The sequence below is a fragment of the Loxodonta africana genome, chromosome 9, assembly GCF_030014295.1.
Source record: "Loxodonta africana isolate mLoxAfr1 chromosome 9, mLoxAfr1.hap2, whole genome shotgun sequence".
NCBI lineage: Eukaryota > Metazoa > Chordata > Mammalia > Proboscidea > Elephantidae > Loxodonta > Loxodonta africana.
In genome coordinates this window covers 49,870,202-49,887,729 of record NC_087350.1, presented here as the reverse complement: position 1 = coordinate 49,887,729, position 17,528 = coordinate 49,870,202, and the positions used below count along the sequence as shown (strand labels likewise).

The 17,528-nt window shown below is 39.0% G+C and overlaps 1 protein-coding gene across 23 annotated transcripts in view; it reads right to left on the bottom strand.

Moving 5' to 3' along the window:
* The window catches only part of MAPKAP1 (MAPK associated protein 1), a 270,012-nt gene that overhangs the window by 200,455 nt on the left and 52,029 nt on the right, over window positions 1–17,528 (bottom strand). For all 23 annotated transcript variants that reach the window (XR_002785002.2, XR_010323019.1, XR_002785003.2 and 20 more), the window contains one exon: window positions 12,489–12,637. Coding sequence is in view for 19 of the 23 variants with exons in the window: in XM_023544921.2 (XP_023400689.1) it covers window positions 12,489–12,637 (149 nt within the window). In the remaining 4 variants the exon portion in view is untranslated. The remainder of the gene's footprint in view (window positions 1–12,488; window positions 12,638–17,528) is intronic.

Here is a 17,528-nt window from a genome sequence, read left to right as displayed (position 1 = left end):
GAGGTGCAGCTGAAGTGCTGGACCACTGTCAAAGTCCCCAGCACCTAGCACAACCCCATTTTTGAAGTATGGCGCTTCCACTTGTTGGCTATATGGACACTTTTGTCTTCAAGTCCCTCCAGGGCAGTTAGCCATGTATTATTTAACAGTGCCTTGGAAACCCTGATGGCGTAAGGGTTAAGCACTACAGCTGCTAACTAAAAGGTTGGCAGTTCAAATCCACCAGGTGCTCTTTGGAAACTCTATGGGGCCATTCTACTCTGTCCTATAGGGTAGCTATGAGTCGGAATAAACTCCATGGCAATGGGTTTGGTTTTTTTGGTTTTAGTTCAAAGCCAAGAATCTGGACTATATGAAGAACACTGCATCAGGACTGGAGGAAGACTTATTAACACCCTGTGATATGCAGATGACACAAGCCTGCTTGCTGAAAGTGAAAAAAAAGTGAAAGTGAAGAGGACTTGAAACACTTACTGATGAAGATCAAAGACTACAGCCTTTAGTATGGACTACATGTCAACATAAAAAACCCCAAAATCCTCATAACTGGACCAATCAGCAACATCATGATAAACAGAGAAAATACTGAAGTTGTCAAAGATTTCATTTTACTTGGATCCACAATCAACGCACATGGAAGCAGCAGTCAAGAAATCAAAGGACATATTGCACTGGGCAAATCTGTTGCAAAAGGCCTCTTTAAAATGTTAAAAAGCAAAGATGTCACTCTGAGGGCTAAGGTGTGCCTGACCCAAGCCATGGTGTTTTCAATCACCTCATATGCATTTGAAAGCTGGACAATGAATAAGGACCACCGAAAAAGAATTGATGCCTTTTAAATACAGTGTTGGCAAAGAATACTGAATATACCATGGACTGCCAGAAGAATGAACAAATCTGTCCTGGAAGAAGTACAGACAGAATGGTCCTTGGAAGTGAGGATGGCGAGACTTCATCTCACATATTTTGGACATATTATCAGGAGTGACCAGCCCCTGAAGAAGGACATCATGCTTGCCACAGGAGAGGGTCAGTGAAAAAGGAGAAGACCCTCAACGAGATGGACTGACACAGTGGCTCAACAACGGGCTCAAACATGGCAACAACTGTGAAGACGGGGCGGGACTGGGCAGTATTTCATTCTGTCGTACACGGGCTCGGTATGAGACAGGATCGACTTGGCAGCACCTAGTAACAACAACAATACAGAGCCGGTATGCATAAACCTTTGAACGGAACCATTACAGTGTGGGTGCTGAGGAAATAATTTGTTGGATGAATGGGTGGGTTGATGGACAGATGAAGACGTATGAATGAATTCACTCTGTACGCCAGAAAGATCAACAGAAAGAAATATGCATTTGTGGGGCATGTACTAGATTCTATGTGTAGAGCATTATATTTTCCTACTCCTCCCCACTACCCCAGTATCTCATTATTTCTTTCTTACATGTAAGGAAACTGAGGCTTATGAGATGCAATAACTTATCCAACCCACACAATTGGTAATAATACCTAAACCAGTATGTCAGATTTCAAATACAATGGTAAATGAAAAAACTTTGTTTTTAAATCTTGAAAAACCTCAAAAATTAACAGTGTTTTTTTTGTTTCCTTCATATCAATGACTGTAAAACAGTCTAGGAAAGACAACTGTGGTACTAGAATAAATAGAAAGGAGTTCTGCCACATACTAGTGGGGTATTTTGTTGAGCAAGACACTTCTTCTCTGAGCGTCAATCCCCTTAATGATTCCCTACATCACAGTTTTATTATAATTAAAAGAGAAGAGTACCACATATATGTAGAAGATCAATGCTTAAAGAGTTCAAGTTTTCCCATCTTTAACCCTCCTCATTTCTCTGATGACAATCACCTCCCTAATCACAAAACTACGGAATCTTAAGGCCCTAAGGAATCCAAGCAGTTATCAAACCAAGTTCCTCATCCTAAATATGCAGAAAACAAGGTTTAAAGATGGGAGATGGCTTGTCACAGACCCTAGAGAAAGAGTGGTATGGCCAGGGCTAAAATGCACATCTGGTTCCATGTCCATGTTATTTCTACCACATGGCCTTCCTGTCCTGCAACTCAACTTCCCATTTTGTGGATATAAATGCCATTAAGAATGAAAAGGAAAATCTCTGAGAATTACAATATCTAGAATTAGTCCCAGCAGGGTGACCCTGGGCTGCAACTTGATTTCTCTGGATAGCTGCCTTCAGGATAGTAAAATCAGGCTCTAGTACTTCATGGGACAAGAAAATACTACAAACCACACAGAAGAAGGTACCAAGGATGAGGAAGCTGAATATAAAACCCCACGTTCCCCAGTTCCCATCACACCTCCAAGGATTATATCCTAGGACCTCAGTGCTTGACGTTCATTCCAACCAGATTTCAACTGATAAATCTGATAATCAGTTAGCTAGGGAGAAAGTAGTATTGTAACAGTAATCTTGTTATAGCAAAACAATGTCCATGTTTTCTCTCTCAATGGCCTAACCTACGAGAATTAAAATCAATGTATTTTCTTAAATGACATATTTCTCATTTAAAATTTCCCTCTCATTTTTCTCCTAGTAACAACTTGTTGAGTTGGAATGAGCCTCTGAGAGCACAGCCCTGTTTCACAGAAGAGGTGACTAAAGTCCAGAGGCAGTTCCTTAGCTAGAGTTCCTAAGCTAACTGTGAAATGGGAACCAAAGAGCAAGCCCCTAGTTCTCAGCCCATTCTCAGCTCAGAGACCACTGCCACAAACAATCCAAATACAAACCAAACAACTGGGGTGCACTCTACCCCTTTAAAAAGGATATGTGTAGTGTCTTAAAGAACATGGTGACACGCTATGATCTGTAATCCACAGACTCAAACCAACTCACAGCAGTAACATACACCCCCGTCCTCAGCCCCCTCTCAGTGCTTTCTAATTCAAGGATAATATCATCATCCATCGAGCTCCACAAACCAAAATCTGTTCTGGAAATCATCCTTGAAACTCCTTTCTCCCTCATCTCCTATATACAATCCCTTAGAAACTAAACTAGCCCATTATAAGTCAGAATTGACTCAACGACAATGGGTATGGGTTTTGTTTTTGTTCTATACTAGTCCCACCACTTTTACCTCCTAAATACTTCTGAAATTCATCTACTCCGTCTCTAGCACCAACAAGTAAGCCCAAGTTACCACTCTCTTACCCAGATCACAGCAAAGTCTCCTGATCAGTCTTTCTGTCCCTACAAGCCCTTCTCAGGTGTATTCTTCTCAGCACAGCTCCAGTGATCTTTTCAAAACAAATCTGATCATCTCACCTTCCCATTTAAACTTTTTCAAGGCTTCCCAACGCTTAGGTTAAAGAGCACACTTCTACAAGCCATACCTGGTTGCCCCCGAGCTTCACCTTGCACCATGTGCTACCTCACCTAGGGCTCCAGTCACACAACCTTCTTTCAGTTCTCAAAAGTGCCAAGCTGCCCTCTGCCTCAGGCCTCGTTAGTTCTTACTCATCCTGTTCTGAGGTCAAGAGTCACTTTTTCAGGGACACCATCCCTGACACCTCAGATTAGGACAGGTCCTCCTAAAATACTATAAAGTTCTCAAAACACAAAGTAGTTCTTCCAGAACTGGGTAATTAACTAGCTGTGACTGGACTAGGATTGCAATTTTACATTTATTTTGGTGATCATTTACGTAACATTTGTCTTCCTGTTGTCAAAAACTTAAATGCACAGAGAAACACCAAAAATTTCTGTAACAGAATACATTTATTGTTAGTAGGTATGATTCCAATCAACATCATCAACCAGAATATATGAGGAAGGCACTTTGGAAGTGGGGAAAGTGAAAACATAGGTCCCTGTCACGTCAGTTTCACAGGAGATAGCATCAGAACAGGACAGGTTTCCAGGAGGTTGGAGAAACAGAGGAAACCCTGGTGGCGTACTGGTTAAGTGCTACGGCTGCTAACGAAGAGGTCAGCAGTTCGAATCCGCCAGGCGCTCCTTGGAAACTCTACGGGGCAGTTCTACTCTGTCCTATAGGGTTGCTATGAGTAAGAATCGACTCGATGGCAGTGGTTGGTTTTGGTTTGGAAAAACAGAGTCACTAAGGACATGTCATACATTTTCCAGTCTTGTTCCTATGAAGTGGCAGTACACAGATAATTCTCTAAGAGAGCCCAATGCCTAAGGCAAAACGATCTCTGCTAAGCTGCTTACTAGGCTATTGTTTGACTTGAAGGTGACTTTAGGAAAACAGCTCCTTAAAGGCTCAAGGTTCAAAAGGACACCAAAAGGCAGATGGCCTGGTATGTGGTCACCAACAATTCCACGAATCCGGAAATCTGGATCCCAGGAGAATCAAAATGGTTTTGTCCACACCTAGAGAATAAGCTTCATGCAGTCAGAAACCAGTTGTTTTTGCTCACCACTGCATCTAGTGCTTACTTTACAATGCCTGGTACATAGTGGCCCTCACTAAATGTTAAGTAAATACATGGTAATGTGGTAAAAGAAATGGAAACTAATGGTCTTTTGACACTGCGCATGCACCATTCAGTTTGCTATGCACTGCCCACTTTCATTAAATCCTCACAATAGTATCTTAGTATCATTAGCCTCATGTTACAGATACGCAGGCTCAAAGAGGCAAAGTGATTTGTCCAATGTCACACAGCAAGTAAATGGCCAAGTTAGGATTCTAACCCAAACCTGACAAATACGTTCTTTCCACAACAAACTTCTGCCTGCCTTTGAAAAGCCTTTGGTAACCTTGGTGGCATAGTGGTTAAGAGCTACGGCTGCTAAACAAAAGGTCGGCAATTTGAATCCACCAGGCTCTCCTTGTAAACCATACGGGGCAGTTCTACTCTGTCCTGTAGGGTTGCTATGAGTTGGAACCAACTCGACGGCAATGGGTTTGGGTTTGGTTTTGAAAAGCCTTTAAGTCAATGGTGAATTCTGCCTCTGATGGGGATTTCTAGAAGAGGGCTCTGCAACCAGACAAGGCCACAACACACTGGCAAGGTTCAGAACAAACTGCAGAAATGAGGCCTAGAAGAAAAAGCTCAAAGTGGAGCAAGCAAGTTGTAAGAAAGACTTCAGCTTAGATATTTAACTTGAGAATAGGATGCTGAAAACATTACTTTTGTGGTTGGTGTGAGAGTCCTGTTTAGTTCGTTTTCAACACTACCTAGACAAAAATCCCAAAGTCTCCCCTTGAGATTTTCAGCATGATGTCAAGCAACAGGGAGAGGAAAGCATTAATACAACAGCAAGGGAGAAGTAAACTAAAGATCCGGTCCTTTGATTAGTATATCATCATCTGTTAAAAAGTAGTTAATATCTAATATTTCCTTTTAGAAAAAGCTTAGACTAATAAAACTTGCCTATGAAAAGGAAGACTAACAAAACAGAGTCACCCAGGAGCCAAGAGAGTAACTGTTAAAATGATAAAACAAAGACAACAGAAGTATGAGACATAACAGCTCCTAAATCAAAACACAAAATCATCTTAAGACTTGTCTCTTAACGGGCACTAGGCAGGTTAGCCCCAGGAATACTCTTATTGCAAGTGGTAATTTTGAATTTTACCCAAACCCTGTGATCCTTGAAAACAGAGATGGTTAAAGGAATCCCCCACCCTTTGTTGGGTAAAGTGGCTTATAGCAAATAACCACCTTTCCCAAATGACTTAGCTAAGACTCAAGGATCCCCCCTTGTTTACCTATGACAAGGCCAGACACTCACTGCCATCAAGTCAATTCTGACTTATAGTGACCTAATTTCTACTCATAGCGACCCGATACGATAGGACAGAGTAGAAATGCCCCACAGGGTTTCCAAGGAGTGGCTGCTGGATTCAAACTGTTGCCCTTCTGATTATCAGCCAAACTCTTAACCACTGTGCCCCCAGGGCCAGACACAGACTCCAAATTTCCATTCCCTGCCTCATATATGAGTAAATGAATTGTTTGTCCCCACTGATCAATAACAAACAAAATGCCAGTTAACCAAACTTTGGTTAACTTCTCTTCTTCCAAGTCCCTGAACTTTGGGCCACCCTCGGCCTGAATTAACATACAACCGTTTTTTAAGGGCTCCTCCCCAAGAATCCACTTAAGGCTTTTTCATTCTACTTCCATTTTTTCTAGTATTGTTTACTCTCAGTCTCTATAAAGAAAGATGCTTCCGGCTCCACCGAATTCTTGAGACATTTGCTTATCTTATGGTCAGAGCATTCTCCCTACTATAACAGACCCCTCTTCCTACTATAATAGTCCCTTTTCCCATTTTCTTTCTGAATAAAGCTTCTCCTGATCAAAGTTTGGATTTGTTTTTTATCGACAAAAGGAAAGGAGGAAAGTGGATGAGTATTATGTAGCCAGCTTCATTCTCAGATACCTCTCTAGAGGAGTAGGCCAGCTCGGGGTGAAAAGGAGGGAAGGAAACCCAAAGGCCAGAAGGCCTCAGGCGCAAGTCCACTGCCTGAACTCAGGCAGCAATAAGCAAAAGCTATTCTCTAGAAACAAAGCAACACTAAAAAGCCCAGGGAATACTTTTTTGGAAAGAGATCCTGAAGCTAAAGTAGCCTAACATATTACAGGGAACCATTCCCATTATAACAGCAAATATTCCAAATTCAGATGAGGAACATGTTCCTCTAAGGGCAATTTTTTTTTTTTTTTTAATAAAATTTCAATTCAGTGACCTTTTCTGAGTTTCCAACATTTCTCAGTGGCTTCAAGCTTTTCTACAAAGTTTTAAGTGACTTTCTTTGAAGAGAGCTATTTAATGTCAATGATCACAGAAAACATTTGTTCATAATTACCCAGACACAGGCTGGAACAATGCTGAAACAAGAGCAGCATGCAAAAATGTATTTAAGGACTATCATCCCAAAATGCTGCTAAAAGCTATTAACCAGTATGTGTTAATTGCCACAGCATTCATATTAATTTTCACTTCAGGCTCGACATTGTGGAATATTTCCCCTGATACATTTTAAACAAAGTTTAATTTAAGGAATTGCTTCTATCAACACTTATGAAAATTAACAGCCAAGCAATTAGCACTCATGAATTATCCCTTCCCCCATGCTCTCTACAAGAGCTTCCCAGTTAAAACAGTTTCTAACAGAGAAATGGTTACTTTCTAACAAGTTAACACAATGAAAGTCTCAGTTGTGTATAAGAACCAGAACTGGTTCTGCTTTTTTAAGCGTGTGTCAAGGGAAACATTCTCCTTATATTTAACAATAGAATTTATTAGCTAAATCAAACAGGTAAAATATTTAACACTACAGTAAATGGCCAAGCAATTACTAATATTGAACTCTTTTCACCTGATGTTTAAAAAATAGCCTTTGCCCAAAAAAAAAAAAAAAAAAAAATTGTCTTACTCTTTCTATTTGAAGTTGAGGGTCAAAACCTCAGTGGCCTCCCTGGATGTCAACACGAAGACCACCTTCATCTAGTTCACTGAATATCTTATTTAACAATGCTAGGTTAAAGTTCTTGCTTCTAAGCAGCATTCTGGCTGTGCTTCTGAGACAGATTTGTTTGTTCTTCTGGCAGGCCATGGTATATTCGATATTCTTTGCCAACACTGTAATTCAAAGGCATCAATTCTCTTTGGTCTTCCTTATTCATTGTCCAACTTTCGCATGCATATGAGGTGACTGAAAATATCATGGCTTGGGTCAGGCACACCTTAGTCCTCAAAGTCGTATCTTTGCTTTTTGATACTTAAAAGAGGTCTTTTGCAGCAGATTTGCCCAATGCAATATGTCGTTTGATTTCTTGACTGCTGCTTCTGTGGGCGTTGATTATGGATCCAAGTAAAACAAAATCCTTGCCACTTCAATATTTTCTCCGTTCATCATGAGATTGCTTGTTGGTCCAGTTGTGAGGATTTTTTTTTTTTTTCTTGCTCCTTAGAAGCAAGGATGGGGAGGCTTCATCTTATGTACTTTGGACATCTTATCTATCAGGAGGGATCATGTTTGGTAAAGTAGAGGGTCAGTGAAAAAGAAGAAGACCCTCAATGAGGTGGACTGATACGGTGGCTGCAACCATGGGCTCAAGCATAACAACTGTAAGGATGGTGCAAGACTGGGCAGTGTTTCGTTCTGCTGTACACAGGGTCACTATGAGTCAAACCAACTTGAAGACACCTAAAAACAACAGTTTCAAGTCCTGGTTTCAAGTACACATTTCCTCTCATTCCATCTTCTTATAACCTAATTAAGTACACAGGAATTACCATCCCTCCCTTTAAAGACAGAATCAGAAATGGGGTATTTGTTGAGTGCTTGCTATGTACTGCCCAGAAAAAAACCCAGTGCCGTCGAGTTGATTCCGACTCATAGCGACCCGGGTCGGCAGTTCAAATCCGCCAGGCGCTCCTTGGAAACTGGAACACTTATGTACTACATAGCCAGCTAAAAAAACTTATCTTACTTAATCTTTATAAGGTTGATACACTATCATCACCTCATTCCACAGATGAGGACTAGAGCTTCTTGAGGTTAAGTAAATTGCCTGAGGTCACACTGCTAAGAGGTGAAACCAGGATTCAAACCATGTCTTACTACAGAACAGATTGGTTTAGAAAGGAAATTATACTGTCTCTCCTTGTGCTAGTGCTTTATGCTAATATTATCCTGATAGTCCTATCAGCCTGTGAGGAAGGAACTCTCATTTCCTTTTCAAAGGTAAAGAAATTAAGGCTCAGAAAAGTGAAAAAACTGATGTAGGTGACACAACTGATAATCAGTACTATTCTTTGTTAGTTACTGTCTTGACAGAAAATGGGTATCTGGACTTCTGATCGTCTACTGATGATGATATTTGCAAACTCAATTCAACCAGAAGAGTGATAAAAGCATACTGGTAAGGCCTTCTCAAATAAGTGATAAGACATGGAATGGAAAGGGTTATATCACTTCCTAAAACATAACCTCTTTTGAAAGTTAACAAGCGGAAAAACGGGGTAGAAAATCCACATATTTCAGGGCAGTTAAATCAGTGCTGAATGTTTACCACCCATCAGTAGAGCACACTCCCTCCTCACCTTAAAGCAACTCATTGATTCACTTTGCCTTGTCACAACCAGTAACATTTCCCACATACAGTGACATCAAAAGGACTGGCACAAGAAGGAGCCTGGAGGCACAAAGGTTAAAGCACTCGGGTGCTAACCAAAAGGTTGGTGGTTTGACTCACCAGCTGTTCCCTGGGAAAGAGATGTGGCAGTCTACTTCCATAACAATTTACAGTCTACAGGCACTTCTACTCTGTCCTACAGGGTCGCTTGTTATGTTTATGGCACAAGAAGTTTTCGGATGGTCTCAACTTCTAGAAAAGAGGTCTTGTTGTGTTAAGGAGGCCATTCAGAGGTTCCATTTTCAACAATGCTGAAGAATTCAGGTACACGGTTGAGCCTGGCTTTGCTTTGTCTGTCTAGGCATTCCCTAAAACCGGTTTGCAATCTACCTTGACCTTTTTTCAAAAAATCAGTAAACAGAGTTATTAATAATCTATGAATCTAAAACAGGTCGCAGCAACACCAATTTACCAAAGACATAATCTAATAATAAACTTAACCAAAAAATTTGTCGAAATTACAACAAAGCACACACCTAAATGCAGCAGTTCCCTCTCAATTTTATGTCTTCAATAAATTACTAACCAGCCACAGGAACCAAAAAGTACTTTAAAATATTCACTTTAATTCTACATAATAGCTAAGAGATGCATACTCTTAGAATCACTAAAACCAACAGTTCAGTTCAAACAAACTGTTAAAGACACTATATGTGCTGGCTTAACTACAATGTAATCGTAAAGCCATATCAAAAACAAAATCCTTTTTTTCATATCTAATGCTAGTTTAATCTTAAAGAGGACTTCACAGCAGTTAGTCTCTTGAGGAAATATATAATTAAGTAGCTTTTTAGCATATTTAATCAGACCCCAAACTCTTCCCTGTCCCCTTCTCTCCCCAGTTATGTACCATTTGCCCAAGAGACCTAAACAACTCAGTTAATTATGTAAATAAGGCAAATGTTATTCCCAAGAAAGGCATTGTGAATATCTGTAGGAAGAAAAAAAAAAAACTGTACATATTTTAGTGGCTTTAAGAACCTTTACAAAAACAAAACAAAAATAATACTATCAAAATACAGGAAAACTCTATATTTGAGGCAAAAAGCATGAAGTTCAATGACAAGATGGAGAATCATTAAAACAGGATACTCATTTCACTTCTTAAATATGATGTGAATAAAAACAAAATAATTTTAAGTTACAACGGTAACAAAAATTCAGTGCTAAACGTCAAATGATTTTCTGTGAAGAATCAATCTGGAAATTATTAAAGTCGACTCTCAAGGAAAAGGCTTTATTATCAAGGGGTTGACATGATCTTAACTCTAAAGGCAGCCATGATGCTGTTAGAACTACTACAATCCCATTATTATGCAATCACAAAATGCTAATTTGATCATTTTGAGGTGTTACTTGAATAGTCATTTTAATTTCTAGGTTACAAAAAGGCTTGACTCAAGAATAATTCACTATTAATCACTGAGATGTCATCGACTATCATATTGATGTATTCCACAAAGATAAAGAAAGCCTAATTTAATATATACAGTACAATATTCTTCAAATATTAGTAACTTTCATTACATATCTGCCAAATGCATCAATATTAAATAATAGATGAGAACAAGGGTTGAACTGTATTTTAGCAATTGTAATATGTAGGATAATAATAAAATAGTATCCCATCATAAGATAGGTTTAACGATATGTAAATCTTTTTTAATCGATGTGTAATGACCGGCTCCATGCTCACATCCTTTGCTGATTACAAATATACTTGACGTAACAAAAGCATTAAATGTCTAAAATGAAACACACACCTAGCAAAAATAATTACTTTGTGAATGAGAAAATGGCTTCTTTAAATTTTTTTTTTAATTTCGCCCTGACATTCCAGAAGTTAGATATATACCAAGCAAGGTTCACAACCTTCTGACAAATCCAAACCTAAGTAATTTATAGTACAGCCTAGTGCCATAATGAGAATCCTAGAATATAAAATTTAGAAAAGATCTGTGCTAGTTTTTGGCATTAAAGCATTATCACACATTAATTATTCCTGCAATTATACCCTCAAATAATAAGATGGTATCAGGCAACGGAAGCAAATAAATTCCAGCCACGTAATCTAATAGAAATAATGATGTCTCGCAATTGTGGTATTTGAATAAAACACTATACAGTCCAACCCAACAGGCTGGCAATCCTACCCCAGAGAGGGAACCCTCCTTTTCTTTGCTACATTCCACAAGAAGAAACAGGAGAAAAACGGGCAGGACAAATAAGAGAAGCTTTACATCAATATTAATATAATCTATAACTTACTAAAAGTAATTTGCTTTTTGGGGGGAAAATCTTGAGCATATTATGATCTTTATGTCATTTACGCATTTTGTTTCTAGTTTTTGCCCTCTGTCCCCATTAGCATCAATAACTTCATGTGCTGATGGCCACATATGCTCACTTAAACCTACAGAAACATGCTGAATTGTATGAGGTAAGAGTGTTTCAAAGAGAAAACATTTCCTTGCTCAAAGAAGACAACTGACAGAATAGGTACGTGAACAAGAAAAATGCAAACATAAGCAAAGAGTTGTATGTTTATTAATTGCAATGATGCTGAAATAAGACAAATTATACACAACCCCTCCAGGGAACAAGCTATCATTCAGCACCCCACACCACTGTCGGGCAGCAAACATAATGGCAATAAATATAAAAATCAACTGCTATTGTCTCCTGAGAGAGGTCCCCCTCAGCTCAGCACAGAATGACAGGTAACAGGGGGAAGGGGTCATGTTGCACATGAAACTATGCTCCACCTGAAATACCGGCCATTTTTCTAAATGGAAGATAAAGACACTTTAATTTTACAACATCAAATTGTTAGAACGAACAAGCAAAAAATAAAGCCATCCTGCATAGCAAGTGTCAAACAAGATTCCCTATAAAGAAATGCAAAGCAATGGCCTGCAATTCTGAAATGAAACTCAAATCTCCACAACTTCTGCAGTTATAATAAATAATCAGACATAATCATACAGACTGCCTTCCAAAGCCACTTTCAAGGCTTTCTACCACAATTACACCGTGACTAATCACAACCCACCAACCAAAACTATCAATACATTTAGGAGATAAAACAGGGGGAAAATCAGGACTTTGTATTTATTTTACCAAGAAAATTCTTGTGGAAACAACACTGAATCAATATTCATACCCTTTTTTACATGTACAGTCTCACAAAATATGAGTAACATTCTAAGTAATTACGCTGAGGCACTTCTGAAATCCTTAAATCTAATACTACTACTACTGCCAACAATAACTGCGCTCACCTGTGGTTTTAACAGAGGGACTAATTCTCATTTTTACTTACCTTGCCATCAAATTTGGAATATTCATTAAAGGGGTTATTCAGCTGCAGAGGGCACTGCTCCAGGCGTACAGACAATATTGACTGCTTTCCAGAACTCGGAGGCTTTTCTTTGAGGGACTTTTTTTCAAACAGTGACTTTAACTCCTGGGCTGTGATTCAGAAGGAAGATAAAAACATCTTAGTGATTACACACAGAGACATAGCTGGCCCACCTTTCCTAAAAAGTCCTCTTTGGAACCTTAAGGAAGGAGTGACCATGGACATGTTCTGGTCTGATAAACACAGAAAGACTCACATATACTTCAATATTTGTGCACTGAAAAGGAAGAGAACCAAAAAGCATGCAGGCCAGGATTGTAGGGTTTAAAGGGGAATCCCTAGGGGGTGCAAACCATTAACATGCTCAGTTGCTACTAAAAAGGCTGCAGTTTAGAGTCTACCCAGAGGCACCTCAGAAGACCGACCCAGCAATCTACTTCTAAAAAAATCAGCCATTGAAAACCCTATGGAACACAGTTCTACTTCTGACACACATGGGGTCCCTGTAAGTCAGAATCAACTTGGCCACAACTGGAAAGTCTGGGGACAAGGGTTGGGGGGTAACAAACCAACAGAGTAGCCATTCTATAAGAAAGGCAGCCACAGCTAGGAGACCTGAGCTTTGGCCCAGCTCCGACAATAATAGCTGTGTGGTATCGGATAATTCACTAAACCTCTCTGGGCTTGTCAAACTAGATAATCTTGAAGATCTCTCCTGGCCCTAATACTAAGTGATTTTGGAATTCTAGTTCTTCAAAGTCAGGGTCCACATATTAATCCTCTCACATGCTCCAGTGGCACCTGACACAAAATCTAGATGACAAAGATAAGGAAAAGGAGAAAGATAGTTACTAACATTTACAGAGCAAGCCAACGTAACACACCCTGTGCTAAAACTTTACAGGCCTTATCTCATTTGATCTTCGTAACTCTATGAGGTAAATACTAGATATTAAGTCAATTTTACCAGTGTGGAAACTGAAGCTTAAAATAGTCTGATTAGCTCAAGGCTATACAGCTATTAAGTTTGCTAGGATTTGCATCCTACCAAGACTCTTAGTCATTAAGCGCTAATGAACAAAGTAGACCCTCAATAAATTTGTTGCATGAATCAATGAATAAAATAATGATTGAAGGAATTCAAATTAATTATTAAATCACAATCTTCAGGTCTTACTCATTAATGAATCAAGACAAGTTAGTTCCATTATCTGCTCAAAGATCATTTAATTCTCTGAATCAATTTGAATATTGACGAAGGTGGTAGATACTAAGTACATGGGAGTTCATCATGATTTTTCGTTTTTGTGAAGACTTGAAATTTTCCGTATTCGAGCTTTTAAAATTTGCAACAAAGAGGTTCAACCCCGGTCCATCCTCGAGCATAGCCAAAATGACACAGATCAAACAAGACTGAAACCATCACTCAGAACTTAAAAAAAAATTTAACTAAAACTACTTTTTCAACAGACTAGTGAGGGAAATTTATCAAAGCAGTCTCTACAGGTTTGTGGCAAACCAGAAAAAAAAATGAATTAATTCTCTTTAAAAATGTGGCACCTGACTACCCAATTCCAGATTCTGAATATACATGCACATATAACCAACAGATTTTAAACGCTCATTTGAAAAAGTTTTAGGTTACAATTAAAAAACCAAACTGTTTCTGCTGAGTCGATTCCAACTCATGGCAAATCCATGTGTTACAAGTTCAAGTGTTCCACAGGATTATCCTGGCTATAATCTCTACAGAAGCAGATGGCTAGGCCTTTCTTCCACCGCACCACTAGGTGGGTTTGGAACCACCAACCTTTAGGTTAGTAGCAGGGCTTCGAACCAGTTTCTTTTGGTTCAAACCCCTGCTGAGAATCTGCATTTCTAACAAGTTCCCAGGCAATGCTAATGCTCCTGGTTAGGGACTAATTCTAAGACCCACCAGTAGAGCAGTGGTTCTCAAAATTTATTACACATTAAGAATCATCTGGAAATCTTGTTGAACTGTAGATTTTGATTCAGGACATCTGGGGTGGAAATGCAAATTCTCAGCAGGGGTTCAAGCTGGAACAAACCGGTTCAAAGCCCTGGTGAGCAGCCAAGCACAAATCATTTGTGCCACCCAGGGGCCTCAATTAGATTAAACTGACATTTTAAATAGTGGAGGTACTTTACCACCTGTAATCTATTAACAGTTTTATTACTGCACCTGGGAAAGAAATGATCTTTTATTAAATAACTACTATTTTTTTTTTATAGGCCAGGAACAATGCTAGGTGTTCTCTAACCTTATCCTCACAATGATCCTAACAGACAGATTACTACTTGCCCCATTTTATAAATAAAGAAACTAAGGTAGTAAAGGTAAATAACTTGTCCAAAATTACACAACCGTTATCAATAGGATTAGGTGTGAGGTGATGATGATTAACTCTTCCATTCTCAGACTAATTCACACTTAGACCTCTCTCCTCAAACCTGTGACATCTCCCTTCTTCCGCACTTTTAGCTGATGATCTTGCTTCCTATGTCACGGAGAAATAAAAGCAACCCAAAAAGAACTTTTGCATACTCTCAGCTGTACATCCATCTGCCTTCCCTCCTATTATCATGGATGAGTTGCCTGGTGCCCCTATCTAAAGCCAACCCCTCCACTTGTGCATTAGATCCCATCCCCTCCTGCCAACTCTAGGACATCACTCAACCAATTCTCTCCCATTTTCAATTTTTCCCTCTTTACTAGACTAGTCACATCAGCACATACAGATACTGAAATACTACTCATGTTTAAAAAATCCTCTCAGTCCCATATTCCCTTCCAGTTACTACCCATTTCTACCCTATTTTTTTGCTCCTCAAAAGAGTTGCCTATATTCTTGCTGTCAAATTCCTCTCCTTTCATTCACTCAAACCCACTACAATCAGGCAATCAAGCTCTACCACTCCACCAAAGCAGCTTTCAGCAAAGTCATCAATGACTCCCTTGTTGCTAAATCCAATGGTCAGTTTTTAATCCTCATCTTGAACAAGGCCTCTTGGCAGCACCTGACACAGTTCATCACTCCCTCCTTTTTTTCACTTGGTTTCCAGGGCTCCACTCTATCTGGTTCTCAAGCTATTTCTTGGGCTATTCTTTCTTAGTTCCTTTGCTGGTTCCTCCTCATTTTCCCAATTTCAAAACACTGACACTCTTTAAGGTTCAGTGCTCGAACCTCTTTTCTCTATCTACATTCATCCTTTCATGATCTCATCCAGCCTTATGGTTTTAAATACCATCTACAAGTGACAAAACTAAATGGTGGTGATATAAATCAAAACAGTGGTTACCTCTGGGGAATAGACTCACTAGAAAGGTACACAAGGAAACTTCCTGGGATGATGGAAATGCTCTATACTTTGAGATACTTGTTACACAGATGTATCTGCTTGTCAGAAGTTACTGAACTATACATTTAATAACTTCATTATATGTAAAACATACCTCAATAAAAAAGAAGCAAATAAAAAGAGAAAACCTAAATAAATATCCTCTACATGCTGATGATTCCTAAACGATTATTTCTAGCCCAACACATTGCCTTAAATTACAGACTCACATATCTAACTTTCTACCCAACACCTCCACTTGGATATCGGATAGGTATCTCAAACATTACTTGTCCAGAACCAAACTCTTGCTCTTCCCCCAAAGCTACCGTTCCCACAATTTTCTCCTTCTCCGTTAATGGCAACTCCATTCTGGTAGGCCAAAAACTTGGGAGTCATCCTGACTCTTTTCTTTCTCTCACACCCTACATCCTATAAATCAACAAATCTTTCAAAAGATCCCAGAACCATGTCTACAGCTACCAAGGCCTGATTATTACCGCCACCTTTGAACCAGTCTTCCTATTTGTGCCCTTGCTTCCCCCCTCACTCCAACCGCTGTTTCTTCTCAACACGATAGCCAATGAGTCTTTTAAAATATAAGTTACAAACTTCAAAATAAGAAAACTTGATAAATTCCACCATATAAAAATTTTTTAAAAAACATAGTTAAAAAAAATAAAACAGTGAAGTAAAAAGACAAAAGAATAAAAGCCAATATTCCTCATAAAGATATAAAAGTAGAGACGATACCCTATAGAAAAAATGGACGAGAAATACAAAACTTCCACATGAAAAGAAATGCAAATGGCTCTTCATCTGGAAGATGCTCAACCACATTCATAATAACAGATATGCAAATTAAAACTACACCGAGACACCATTCATCTATCAGATTGGCAAAAATCCAAAAGTTGGAGGCTATGAAGATATAGACACTCTATACTTTTCAGGTGGCAATGCAAAATAATAAAACCCCTGTGGAGGGGAATTTGGCAATAGCAAGGAAAATTACATATACATTAATCCCTTCACCCAACAATTCCACTTCTAGGATTCTAATCTTAAATACACTGGCAAAAAATAAAAACAAAAAACAGACACACGAGACTATTCACTACAGCACCATCTGCAATATCGAAAGCCTGAAAACCGCCAAATATTCCTCAACAGGGGACTGGTTGACTAAACTCTAGTACATCCACATCATGGAGTACTACGCAGCTATAAAACAGAAAGAAGCCTATATTTATTGCTCCAGGGTAATCCTCAGGATGTGCTGTTAAGTGAAATAAACATCCAAAATAGTGTGTATAGTATGTTATCTTTAACCTATAAAGAGGGGGGATGTGAATACAAATATGCTTACATATGGTTGTAAGAACATGGATAAACCAAAAATTTTTTAAATGATTATCCAAAAAAAAAAAGAAAAAACAGAGTAGAAAAGATGAGGATCAAAGCCGGGTTTCCCACCCTAACCCCTTTTAACATAAAATTACAATCACAAAATGGAGGACAACCACACAATACTGGGAATCATGGGCTAATCAAGTCGACACATATTTTGTGGGGACACAGTTCAATCCATGACAGGGCAGGATATGTCTAATATGAGCCTGGAACATCCTGTCACACAAG